Genomic DNA, 12,297 nt, shown 5'->3' on the forward strand with positions numbered 1-12,297 from the left:
CTCCACCAAGGGCAGGGAGAGCAGGGCAGGTGTTCAGGTCTGCTGGACCTGTGCTGCCTGGCATACTGAATAACAAGCCCTGCTAACGGGGCACAGCTGGACTGCCAGTGAATCTGTGCCAATAGGGACCTGCCAACCTGGAGCCCAGCTAGCTCAGGGTCCCCGTGCCACACTCTGCATTGGATATGTGCCCTCGGGCACCCAAACTGCAGGCCAAGGAATATGGCCAAATCCCAGGTCAAGACAGTCCTGTTTGATGGATATACATTGCTGGCTCACTGGTCCTTGCTCTGCCCTTCCCCACTGGAACTCAGAGGTTTTTAGAAGAAAAAAAAAATTTAAAACAAATTTCACAGCTCTGCAGGTCAGGGAGCATCCTCTGAGCCAGCAGAGCTGCCCAGGGAGCAAATGCTTTTGGGAGGATCCACCTGCGGGCAGAGGCACGCTGGGGTTGGAGCCCAGAACACTGGGCATCCTCCGTTCCTCTTTCCTTTCTCCACCCACTTTTCTCCAGCCCAGAACCAGCAAAAGCACCGTGTGTGCCTGGGGCTGCTGCAAGGCTGTGCAAGGCAGGGGTGAAAAGGTACTTTAGCAAGTCCTGTGAAAAGGCACTATGAGAGTGCTGTGATGCAAGCCCGGCTGAGATGTGCATCTTGGCCAGACGGCAGGGAGACCATAAGAGACCTTGGCTGCATAAATACATATATCCTGGGGCACTGGGAACAGTTTTTCTCCTTCCTCCTTCCCTTTCCTGTGCTGAAAACAAAATGCCAGGGGAAAAAAAAATCGGCAGCAGAAGAAGGGGCTGGGAGGCCCTCGTGGCGCTCGGAGCAGCCAGTCCTGGGGACAGGGGAGGCTCTGGCCCCGCTGTCCCCGGCAGCGGTGCTGGAGGTCGTCCTGCCCCCCGGGGAGGAGCCTCCAGCACCGCTGCCCGTTGGCCGCATTTGCTGCGGCGGTACCTGGCACTCCGCCGGGAGCACCGGCACGGCGGCACCTCCAGCGGGGCAGATGGCCGGGAACCTGCAGAGGTGGGGACGCAGCTAAGAGCAATGGTGGGTTTGGTGGAGTGGGAACGAATGGGCCCCTATGGGTGCTGGAGAGTGGGGGGAGAAGCAAATCCCAAACCTTAGGCAAGCAGTGAAATGAGCAGAGAAAGAAATGGCCAAGTGCCCTTCCTTAACCACTGGGGTGTGAGAGCGCGCGAGCGACGCCGTCTGCTGCAGAGGGACTTGCCCGTCTTGGCAGAGCAAGGGAAGTAGACCGAGGTCCTGGTACCGCTCCCAGCAAGAGCCCCGGGTGGACATAGGGGGCCGAGGTGAAGATGGACAAATTCCGGATGATCTTCCAGTTCCTCCAGTCCAACCAGGAGTCGTTCATGAACGGCGTCTGCGGGATCATGGCCCTGGCCAGCGCGCAGATGTACTCGGCCTTCGACTTCAACTGCCCCTGCCTGCCGCACTACAACCTGGCCTACGGGCTGGGCGTCCTGCTGGTGCCGCCCCTCATCCTCTTCCTGCTGGGCTTCGTCATGAACAACAACGTGTCCGTGCTGGCGGAGGAGTGGTCGCGCCCGCGGGGCCGCAGGGGCAAGGACCCGGCCATGCTGCGCTACATGTTCTGCTCCATGGCACAGCGGGCGCTGGTGGCCCCGGCGGTCTGGGTCTCGGTGACGCTGCTGGACGGCAAGTGCGTGCTCTGCGCCTTCTGCACCGCGCTGCCCCTGGAGGTGCTGGGCAACGGCAGCCGCCACGGCCTCTCGGACAGGGAGCTGCGGCGCATCCTGGCCCGGATCCCCTGCCGCGAGCTCTACGAGGGGCAGGAGCTCATCGCCGGCGAGGTGGCCGTCAGGTACCTGCGCTGCATCTCGCAGGTGAGAGGAGAGTGGGGGCTATGGGGGTGTTGCCACAGCCGGCACTTTGTCATCCCACCTGGTAACCGTGGGTCACTGGTGGTTGCTCCGGCCACTTACTACAAAATGCACGAGGGATGAGCTGCTTTCATCCCTACCATCTCCACTGCCTGTCCCTTGCACGGAGACAAACAGCACTTGCTTATGAATCCCAGCAGCTGCTTGGCTTGGGCTTAGTCATTCCCATGCCTGTGCTCTTGGCCACCGCTGGTGATGGGATGGTTTGACCCAGTGCAGTCACTCACATATGTTACTACTTAAATACATGGTCTAGATATTAATATCTTAACATGGAGATGGGAGATGCAGCAATTCAATCTGCCTCCTCCGCCTTACATTAGGAATTATTTAAGGGGAGAAATGGAGGCATGCTGGCTTCCCCAAGGGTCCTCATCGGGCTTCCCTGTGCAGACAGGAGGGGACGTGAGCGCCACGCTGCCGGGAAGGGCTCCCTTGGCCTTGGCCACGTGAAGTGGCCCCACAGGGAGCCATGGGTCCCATGGGGAGCCGTAGGCCCTGCAGGCACCATTGCAGCCCCTGCCACCCGTGATGTTCCCCCTCGCCCCGCAGGCGCTGGGCTGGTGCTTCGTGCTGCTGGTGACCCTGCTGGCCTTCCTGGTCAGAGCGCTGCGGCCCTGCTTCACGCAGGCGGCCTTCCTCAAGAGCAAGTACTGGTCGCACTACAGCGACATGGAGCGGCGGCTCTTCGACGAGACGTGCCGCGAGCACGCGCGCACCTTCGCCCGCCTCTGCATCCGCCAGTTCTTCGCTGGTGTGAGCCAGGAGCTGGCGGCTGGCGCCTGCCCGCTGCCCGCAGCCTCTGACGGCACCGCTGAGGCGGCTGAGAAGCTCTTGGGCATCACCGACCGTGGTGCTGTGGACGCCGCGCTGCAGAGCTGGCACGAGCACAAGCCGCCACTGCGCCTGTGCGCGCACACCGAGACCGGCACCGACGGCCCAGCTGGGACCGGGGCAGGAGCTGGGACTTCCCGGAGGGAAACGGTCGCCTACTGCAGCCACGTGTGATGGCCACCCAAAGGCTCATCCCCCAACGTGCCCTGTCTCCCCAACACCCTCTCCATGCAATATCCCCCCCCTCATTTTCCAGGCCATAAGGAGCTTTAAATCAGCCTGGCCCCTGCAGCAAGGTGCACGGGGGGGCCCAGCGGAAGGCAGGGTCGGGACACGGTGCAGCTCTGCATCTGTGCGGGATGCCTCATTCGGCCAGGCTACCTCCCCGGCATGTGGCCTGTCTTGCAAAACCATCCTATTTTTTAATTTTATTTTAAGGAGCTAAGGAGCTAGATAAATTATTCAGGCTTGCCATTCAAGCTGTGCTCAGGCACATGGGTTCGGAAGAGCTGTTTATGTAACACCGCTGGGTGTCCATTCCCAACACAGCGGAAGCAGCGACGGGCACTTTGCAGGTCTGCCCTTCTGTGCATCCCGTCCCGTCCCCTAGCTGGACCAGCTCGCGAGGACTGAGGCGACTGTCATCCACACGGGCCTGAATTACCAGGGTGCAGCTGTACCAACACCGTGGGAGGGCCGAAGCCACAGCGAGACCGCGCGAGCTCACCGCCAGCACAGGGTGAACGCGGCCAGCTGCCGGGAGAAAGCAGTGTGACACACACGTAGCATTAACCTTCACGCCCTAAACTTTAATTAAGGCACCTGTCTCGAAATTAATAGGTGCAAAACTTGATTTACAAAGCAAAGGAGATTCAAAGATAAAGGCGGTTTCCACTGCTATTATTTTGGGCTCAGCAGTGGCTCACCGAGGAAGGCGCGCTCTCGCCCCACCGCGGTGACTGCTAGCACGCGGGGCTCGCGGCCCCAGGACAAACCTGTCCAGATACCAAAGTGCTGGCTTTGGTGCTTTTGCACCTTTTAATTTATATTTTCAGCATCAGAGCTTTACCCCGACGCAGCAATTTCAGCAGAGGCGGGGAGGTTGGGCAGAGCCCCTGACCCATTCCTCTGACGCAAAGGAGCTGCAGACGTCAGGCTTAGCTCGATTTTGGCCCGGGGCAGAATGAATGTTCATACGCCCATATGCAGACACCCTCCAGGGAGGGCTCAGTTGCACCCCTGGGCCGTGCAAGGCGCTGGGGAAGGAGGACGAGCCTCCCGCCCCAGCAGCCAGCAGAGCAAGCACTGCGAGCCCACAGGAGCCACGGGACGAGGAGAGACGCAGCCAGAGAGGGAGGCCCCCGCTGCCGCCACATCCGTCTGCAGGGGAAACGGAAAAGCCGCATCAGACAGGAACGCGCTTCTTTTGCCAAAATCCTCACTGCACCCCAGCGGGGCTCTGCCGCCCCACTGCTCCAGCCGGGCGCAGGGAAACCCCGTGAAACTCGTTCCTACTGACTCCAGCGGTCCCCCAGGCCCCCGTCTCTCCCTGCGGGGCGCCGGCTCTCGCACAGGAGCGGGATGGCGGGTTCTCCAGCGCTGCCTCCTGCCTGGGCGTTGCAGCCCAGCACGACGAGAGCTGCATCGGCAAGGCCGCACTGATTCCCTCCGCCTGCCTCTGCACCGGCGCAAGGCAAATTTGAGGAACTTCTGCGATTTTTCCACTGGCTCTCAGTTCCTTTTGTTTTTTCCCCCCCTTTTCATTTTTCGGTGTGTTAAAAGTGCAGCCGCACACCCAGCAGAAGCGGGGTGCTGCTTCCCGCTCTACCCCAGCAAGGCCCAGGGCAATCTCCTCCCTCAGCAAAAGTTGCCAGCTTTACAAGCCCAAAGGAGGAAGCTGCCCAGCTCTGCCGCTGCTTTCATCGGCTTTCGACGTCGCCCATGAGCTGGGGCTCTGCAGGATCCCTGCCCCTGGGCCCGCCGCTCCCGAAACCTCTGTCGGAAACCACACAAAATGCAGAGAAGGCTCCAAAATTGGTTTAGAGCAACTTTTCAGGTGAGTGGCTTCATTTTTCCATGCTTTTAGGTTTTACACTGGCTGCTAAAACGTTAACTGTCACAAACAGTGTTTCCCCGCCTCTTCCCTTCTCCCTGAACTGGCCACATAAATGGAGGAAAACTCCCCAAAATGGCCCTCTCTGATTTTTGCTTTATCTGTGGCCAGGCTCTGGGAGGAAGGTTGCAGGGCTGCATTTTATCAGTAACTTTCATGGCTCCCCCTAATAACAGGGTTTTGAACCGCAGGCGCTGGAGCAAGGTTGCAGTTTTTAGCGTCTGTTGCGAGCGGCGGCAGCTTGGGCTCTGGGCCTGACTCGCCGTCAGGCAGCTCCAGTTTGAGGCTGGTCTGTCTCCTTTGCTGAGTGAGTTTTTGCATATGGAAAACCGGGAAGATGCAGGGAGACAATATGGGCCCTGCTTGCTTGCATTTAAACTTAGGCTTGTGACTCACTCCCAGCAAGGACCACAAGGTGGAAATGCAGGAACAGTCTCTGCCCCTGGCTCTCCCATAGAGCAGCAACGTAAAACAGGGGCAGAAGAAGAACCAAACCCCAACAGCTACTTACAGCAAGAAGGCCAGGCCCCTTTCCTAAGAGCTGCTTACCCCATGGCAAGGCAACAGCAGGCCTTTTAAGGCGCCATAATAAGCACTGGAATGCCCTTGTCTTGTTAGCATGAACACAGATAGGCCCACCAGCTTTTCCCTGGCGCCACAATTGGCATGGAAAAAACCTTCCTTTGCTGCATGCCGGGGGAAAGATAGAGGCAGCTTGAGAGAGGATGGCTTTGGCTGTGGTTGGACGGAGAATGCCAGGGGTTTTGGCAATGGTCTGGCCCAGCCACTCAGCCCTCCTCCCTGTTGGCACGAGGCAGCAGAAGGGATGGAGACACATCAGTATCATCTTAAACCCTGCAATAGATGTGCCGCCAACGCTGCCAGTCCTGAGAAAGCTGCCAGAGACAGTTAGTCAGGTGCCCATCCCCTGCCAAGGAAACGGCAGCTCCCCTGAGGCCAGTGGGTTTCATCACATGAGTGAGGGTTCCCAGAACCTGCAAGGAGTGTGGGGCTTCCTGAGGCAAAAACGCCCCTGTGCTGCAGCACTGAGGCAATGCAAAAGGCAGGGATCATTTAAGTACAGCTTGCAAGCCATGTCAACCCTGCCAGGTGAGGGTGTCTCCACATATCCAGCGCTGTCCCAAGGCAGCTGCCTGGTCACACAGCAATGCACGGATTATTGCAGGTCTCAAATACAGCCAGGGCAGAAGAGGCTGGGCTAGGCTGTCAAGTTCAGCTACGTCAGTCAAATGAAGGAGAGAAAAAGATGCCCCTATCTCACCCACACGTAGAAACAACTCTTTTGTAATTGCTGGCCCAGCTCTTCTGACAAAATCATCATTTTTAGTGTTCGTATCATAACAGTTTCATTTGTTCCAGTAAATAACTTCTCTTGTTGATATCATCAACAGCTCTGTGATCACCATCTTGCCTTCTGCTGCATCTTGGGTATAGGCTGTCAATAGGGATGGGAGGCTGCAGCAGCCCAGGCTCCCTGGTGACCCATGGTGGCAGGCTGCAAGACAGGGAAGACACACATGGTCCACTCTGCCCCATCCCCTGGCTAGGGTGACCCCCTCAGCCAGCCGGACCTCAGTTTCTCATGACTCGATGCTCTGGGGATGTGGCCAAGCTACACTAGCCTCGTACCGTGAGTAGGTGCTTGGACACACAAACCGCGTCACACCATCTGGGAAACGTTCCTGCACTCAAACCTTCTGGGCAAACTCAAGCTAAACAGCAGATCCACCTCTTGCTTGTGGTCCCACAGTAACATACCTGTGCCTGTTAAATATTAATCCATCAGGTCTTAAAGTGGGTGCTGTAGGCTTTGCCTCCCTCCAGCTGGTCACAAGTGAGCAAGTGTTAAGAGCAGAGAGCGAATCAACAGCAGAGTTGGGGACACATCTCAAACCCAAATGTTCTGGTCCAGTTGCTCCATAACACTGCATCCTTCTTTGTTGCACACTTGGAAGATGGCAATGCTCATGCTAATTGCCTATGTAGCAGGTGACTTAAAGTCAGGGGAGGAAAGAGGAGCATGTGAATAACAGGGACAAAAACAACTTCAACTGTCCTATAAGCAGGTTTTGGTGCAGATACTTCTCTGCAGAGGTCAGTGGGAAACTGAAAACATGGAGCTTTTCCTTGTCACTTAGGCCTGATCCCTCTTTGGTCTCTTTTTAAATATTCCAGGCATTGGCAGTCCGTCCTCCAAGGGGGCACCTGGTACGCAAGGCAGTAGGAGGTGGCAGAAGAGGTGGTGCACTCCAAAAGCAGCTCCATGGACATTAGCAGACCCGAGGGCATTTCATCCCCGGCAGTGTTACCCTAGGTGCTACAAGGTGGGCCAGCACAGCCCCTGACCACACCACGCACCTCTTCTTGTCCCTGGTGCAGGGACGAGATGGCTGCTTTCATTGCTGAAAACTTCCGCTTCCTCTCCCTGTTCTTCAAGAGCAAAGATGTGATGATTTTTAATGGCCTGGTGGCTCTGGGCACCGTGGGCAGTGAAGAGCTTTTCTCAGTTATGGCCTTCCACTGCCCCTGCTCCCCAGCTCGCAATTACATCTACGGCCTGGCCGCCATCGGTGTCCCAGCCCTAGCGCTCTTCCTCATTGGCGTCGTCTGGAACAACCATACCTGGAACCTGGTGGCCGAGTGCCACAAGCGGGGCACCAAAAACTTCTCTGCTGCGGCCACATTCCTCCTCTTTGGCTCCATCATGGGCCGAGCTGCTGTGGCACCTGTCACCTGGTCGGTCTTCTCGCTGCTCCGCGGGGAGGCCTATATCTGCGCCCTCAGCGAGTTCGTCCAGCCCGCCAGCCTGGATAAGTTTCCAGCCGAGTATGGGGCCGAGGCGCTGGCCAGGTTCCCCTGTAGAGACGTCCCAGCAAACCTGACCAAGTTTAGGGACGAAGTGACCAGGAGGCTGAAATACGAGTCCCAGGTAGGTACACCAGGGCAAAGGCTGTAGGCAGGGCTGATCACCAGCAGAGGCTTGTTGGTGGCCACTGAAGTCCCCCTTCTGGGCTCAAGGGAGTGGATTTGCAGCCAGGGGTGAAAGAACAGAAACCAATAGCACATAGGAGGCTCTTGCTGCCCAAAACATGTGGCCTTCCATGACCAGATGATATCCAAAGGTCCCTTTCAACCTTAATCAATGTGCCCCCCAGCAGGGGGGATGGATGGGGAAGGATGCCTAGGGTTCACCCCACAGTCTTGCTATTCCTGGGCAGCCCCAGTGCCCGATCACACTCCTCCCTCCAACAAAGCTATTAATTCCCACCACTGGCAGACATAAAGCCCATGGGGTCCCCAAGATGGGAAGGTGTGGGCAAAGGGAAGGCCATATCATCGTGTTGTAACACAGCCCTTCTTTCTCAGCTCTTCGGCTGGCTGCTCATTGGGATAGTCGCGGTCCTGATTTTCCTCACCAAGTGCCTGAAGCACTGCTGCTCCCCACTGAGCTACCGCCAGGAAGCCTACTGGGACCAGTACCGCGCCAACGAGGACAAGCTCTTCCGTCGCACGGCCGAGGTCCACTCTAGGGTGCTGGCGGCCACGAACGTGAAGCAATTCTTCGGCTTCGTGGCACTGGACAAGGAGGAGAAGGAGATGGTGCAGGAGTTCCCCGTGGAGAGTGCCCAGCCAAGCCCCCAGTGGAACGCCATCACTGGAGTCTACATCTACAGGGAGGACAAGGGCTTCCCTCTCTACAGCCGGCTCCACAAATGGGCCAAAGGTGTGGAAGGCAATGGGCCAAGCCCTGAAGCTCACGAAATGCTCTTTTTGGCCTCCTAAGACAGGCAGGGGCTGGGACCATTTCCCTAGACCATCTGATTGGCCCATCAGTATTGGCATGTGGCTGACTGTTTCACTCTTCTTCCCAGCAGGATTATTTCTCTCTGCAGGTAAAAAAGGGATCAAGTGCCTCAAGGTAGAGGCTGATAAGCAGCTCACTAAGCTGGGGAGCCTCTCCCTCAGGGAGGGCCATCTTGCTGCTTCTCTCAGGGAGATGACTGGAGCCAGGAGCAGACATGCACCTCACCTCCAGGCAGCCACTGCGCCCTGCTGCCTACTGCATCAGCAGAAGCCTCGGGGGAGTCAGAGATGGGCAGGGTTCATTTTTAACTGTGACTGCTGCAAGTCCCACTCGTCTCCTCCAAAGCAGAGTTAGCACCAACTCACCTCCAGCTGCCTGTTTGACTGACTCCAGTATCTTGCTACATGGCTTTGCAGTGCCTGCTGGAAACAGGTCCTAGAGCACTGTACAGACTGTACAGCACAGGGAGAGAGGGAGGACACAGGGCAGTGGATAAATTCCTGTGGCAACTGGGATGCAATTGCACACCAGCACACCAAATAGCTGAAAGACTAAGGCAGGAGGAACCACTGAAATTCCCGGTATTTAGAGAGACGCTCCCTAATTACCAAATTGGAATCTGGGTAGGACACCAAACTCCCTTTGTTCTTGCTGGAAGTGCCCTGGGTTTTTAAATGAGTCCAAACGGTCACAACTATGAGTTTACAAACCTGGAAGACAGCACCATCAGCAGAACACTCCTAGCTGAGCTACCTGGAGGCTCAGTCCTTGGTGTGAACCACACCACAGCCTGTAGCTCACTGAGTTTCTCATCCAACTGTTGACAAGTTGCAGCAAGGTCTCAACCAGATTCAGTTATATTCATATAACTATACCATATAAGCATGGTTAGTTGGCCACAAGAATGAAGCATCTTTTCTTCTCAGGAACAAGATCAGAAACTTGCTAGCCAAAAGACCACATAACACACACACACCTCTATTACACAGAGACTGCAACCACCCCACAGTGACAAGGATCAGCAGGAGTGGAATGGGGTGGAAGCAGCGCTTTCTCTAGCCCTCCACCACTGACCTTTCTTAAACTCTTTCCATTGCCTTAAGTGGCTCCTGCAGCAAACTGTTTTAGGGACAAGTGAGGCCGCATCGGTGTAAAATTACTGTCCTCCCTGTGCTGCAGCTCCGAGGCTCTTCTGGAACACTCCAGTCTCCTGCGCCTACGGGTCAACCTTGCACCACCACTATGCTTTTAAGAGTTGGCAGAACAATGGAATTTGGTTTTCCTATTTGTACTGCTTCTTTATAAAGTTGACTTTAGTTTTATACTATGCTTTTTTACTGAAAAAAGCCTTAAACACAAGTAAAATTGAAATAAGTTATTGAATGAGAATCCATTTTCATTGCCTTTCTGTTTTCCCCCTGGGGCAGGGAGGGGGCACAGAAGGCATATGTTAATAAGCACAAAGACTGGGAAGTTACTGTTTCCTTCTATTAAACATTCAGATCCTATCTTATTCAGATGACTTCAGGACCTGAAGTTTTAAAGCAGCACCAAATATTACAAGTTAGTAACACTGCTTTTTACTCATCCTTTCAATAAGGGGTGCAGATTTTATGAAAAGGTACATGTCTATATCAAAAAAAAGGCATTTATAAACCTGTTTACAAATATATCCCCTTGGGGATAAAAAAAAAAAAAAAAAAAAAAAAAAGGGAGAGCTGGAAGGTGTGGAAGGTGCTCACTGTAAAGAAAACTATACACTGTTTAGTGGAAAGAAATCCTTGGATCTCTGTTAGGCTTCTTCACAGATTTGCCTTGCATTTGTGCAGAAGCCTGGCTCATAGAAACACCACTGATTAGTCTGGAGGAATGACCAGGTGAGGGTTAAACAAAACTACATTAACTTGAGATGAAAGAGTTGATTTGCATTTTTCTGACTGGCCCTCAGGTGTGAACATGCTCACCACCCCCACGTGCAAGTCAGCAGATGCAAAGTGACCTGCTGACGCACAGTAGCAGGAGGATATTCCCGTGCCTCTTATTTCCTTTATTTCTCCTGTCTCCCTCCTTGATATTCCTAGTTGTTCCTTTGAACCACTTCCATAACCAGTTCCTTCTCTCCTCTTCCCTCCTTTAAAGGAAAGGGGGCATGACACATAATGCTCATAAAACAAATTTGTTTATCTTGAGAATAAACCTTGAGGACTACCCAGCCTTTGCTGTTTGGCTCTCTTGTGTGCAGACACCAGTAGAATTAAGGAGGCAGACTAATGTTTTTAAGAACTTGTCCTTAGCACTGGGTCACTTACTCTTTCTCTCCAGCAACCTGCTCTCATCATGGTTCATTTTTCCTCTTCTGTATTAACTCCAGCAGCTTTCCCTTTGCTGGGATGGGCCAGAGACTTGTCCTGCTTGTCCATTTCCCCGCCTCCTCCTTGTTCATGAGGCATGTTTTGGTGGGCAGCTGATGGTAAGGTGTGCAGCCAAGCTACTGTCTGCTCCCAAATCCCCCTGCCCACATAGGAGCTCCATCCTTCCCCATGAGGCAGCACAAGGGATAAATACTGAGACAGGAAAGGAGTCAGTGCAAGGGCTACAGAGGTGTGGGAAAGGCTGCAGGCAAAGGAAGAAACTAGTCTAGATTTGATTAACCTCTGCAAAAAAGCCCTTGTTAAGCCACATGGGCTTTTTACCCCAGCATAAACAAGCAGACTAGAGCATCAGGAGAGGAAATTTAGCTGCCTATCTTCCTATGGTGCCACATCACACATGCTATGAGCTTGCAGGCTCTCTGCTCCTCCTAGAAAGGCTAAAAACAGCCTCAACACAAGCTCAACACAGCTGCTCATTAGAGCACTTTATTACCCAGCAGCAAGGTGGGTATAAATTAGTCTCCTCCAGCAGAGAGAATTACACACAGCTCTTTCATTTGCCCTGCTGAATACTGTAGAAACTATAATCCCAGTAGCTGTAAAGAAATAATACCTCAAAGGGATTTTTGGTTTCTGTTGCGATGCTTACATATTCCATTCTGCAACAAATTCAAAAAAGAAAAATCTCTCCAGCTATGATTTAAAAGAAAGCAGCAGCTGCTACTGGGTGTTGCAAGCAACCTCCTCCCACAGGAGAGCATTAGGCAAACTGCAGACGTGTACAGTACCCAGCTCTCCCTTGGGGCAAGAGGCAGGATGACTTGTTTCTGGATCTCAATGGACACAGGAATTAATTAAATGCTGAATCACGCAGCCTTGCTAACACTGAGTATCCAGAGCCAGAGCACTTGGGTCTGTAGGCATGCTGGTTTTGAGGTCAGAGTCCCTACACATGGACTTTGAGTTTGATATTTTGAAGCAAGGTGCCCACGAACTAGATTCCTCACTGGATAATCACAAGTGTTTGCACACCCATCTTTTCCCCTCTCCTTCAGTTCCTCATCTGTAAAACAATGACCACCTCTGCATCCCACCAAAAAGTTAGAAGAGTAAGGATCATAAGGCACTGATACCAGTAAGCAAGCCTATAAGTGTCCAAGATGCTTAGCTATTTTTCCAATAGAAGTTAGACTGGAATCAGATAGTTTTTTCAGCACAGAAGGAA

At 54.1% G+C, this 12,297-nt stretch overlaps 2 protein-coding genes across 2 annotated transcripts; both read left to right on the top strand.

Moving 5' to 3' along the window:
• The first annotated feature begins 1,321 nt into the window (after positions 1–1,321).
• CALHM1 (calcium homeostasis modulator 1) lies at positions 1,322–2,935 on the top strand. The gene is made up of 2 exons (XM_088528848.1): positions 1,322–1,870; positions 2,480–2,935. The coding sequence occupies exons 1-2, from the start codon at positions 1,322–1,324 to the stop codon at positions 2,933–2,935; spliced, it is 1,005 nt and encodes a 334-aa protein (XP_088384974.1).
• Positions 2,936–7,010: 4,075 nt separating this feature from the next.
• Positions 7,011–8,973, top strand: CALHM2 (calcium homeostasis modulator family member 2). The gene is made up of 2 exons (XM_010224959.2): positions 7,011–7,824; positions 8,262–8,973. The coding sequence occupies exons 1-2, from the start codon at positions 7,282–7,284 to the stop codon at positions 8,676–8,678; spliced, it is 960 nt and encodes a 319-aa protein (XP_010223261.1). The 5' UTR covers positions 7,011–7,281; the 3' UTR covers positions 8,679–8,973.
• Positions 8,974–12,297: the final 3,324 nt, after the last annotated feature.

The sequence above is a fragment of the Tinamus guttatus genome, unplaced genomic scaffold (assembly GCF_059628265.1).
Source record: "Tinamus guttatus ecotype Peru unplaced genomic scaffold, ASM5962826v1 Tinamus_guttatus_pri_ptg000314l, whole genome shotgun sequence".
NCBI lineage: Eukaryota > Metazoa > Chordata > Aves > Tinamiformes > Tinamidae > Tinamus > Tinamus guttatus.

Coding starts and splice junctions, on each gene's coding strand:
- CALHM1 (XM_088528848.1), top strand. CDS start 1,322: ATGGACAAATTCCGGATGATCTTCCAGTTCCTCCAGTCCAACCAGGAG. Junction 1,871..2,479: donor ACCTGCGCTGCATCTCGCAG/GTGAGAGGAGAG, acceptor CTCGCCCCGCAG/GCGCTGGGCTGGTGCTTCGT.
- CALHM2 (XM_010224959.2), top strand. CDS start 7,282: ATGGCTGCTTTCATTGCTGAAAACTTCCGCTTCCTCTCCCTGTTCTTC. Junction 7,825..8,261: donor GGCTGAAATACGAGTCCCAG/GTAGGTACACCA, acceptor CTTCTTTCTCAG/CTCTTCGGCTGGCTGCTCAT.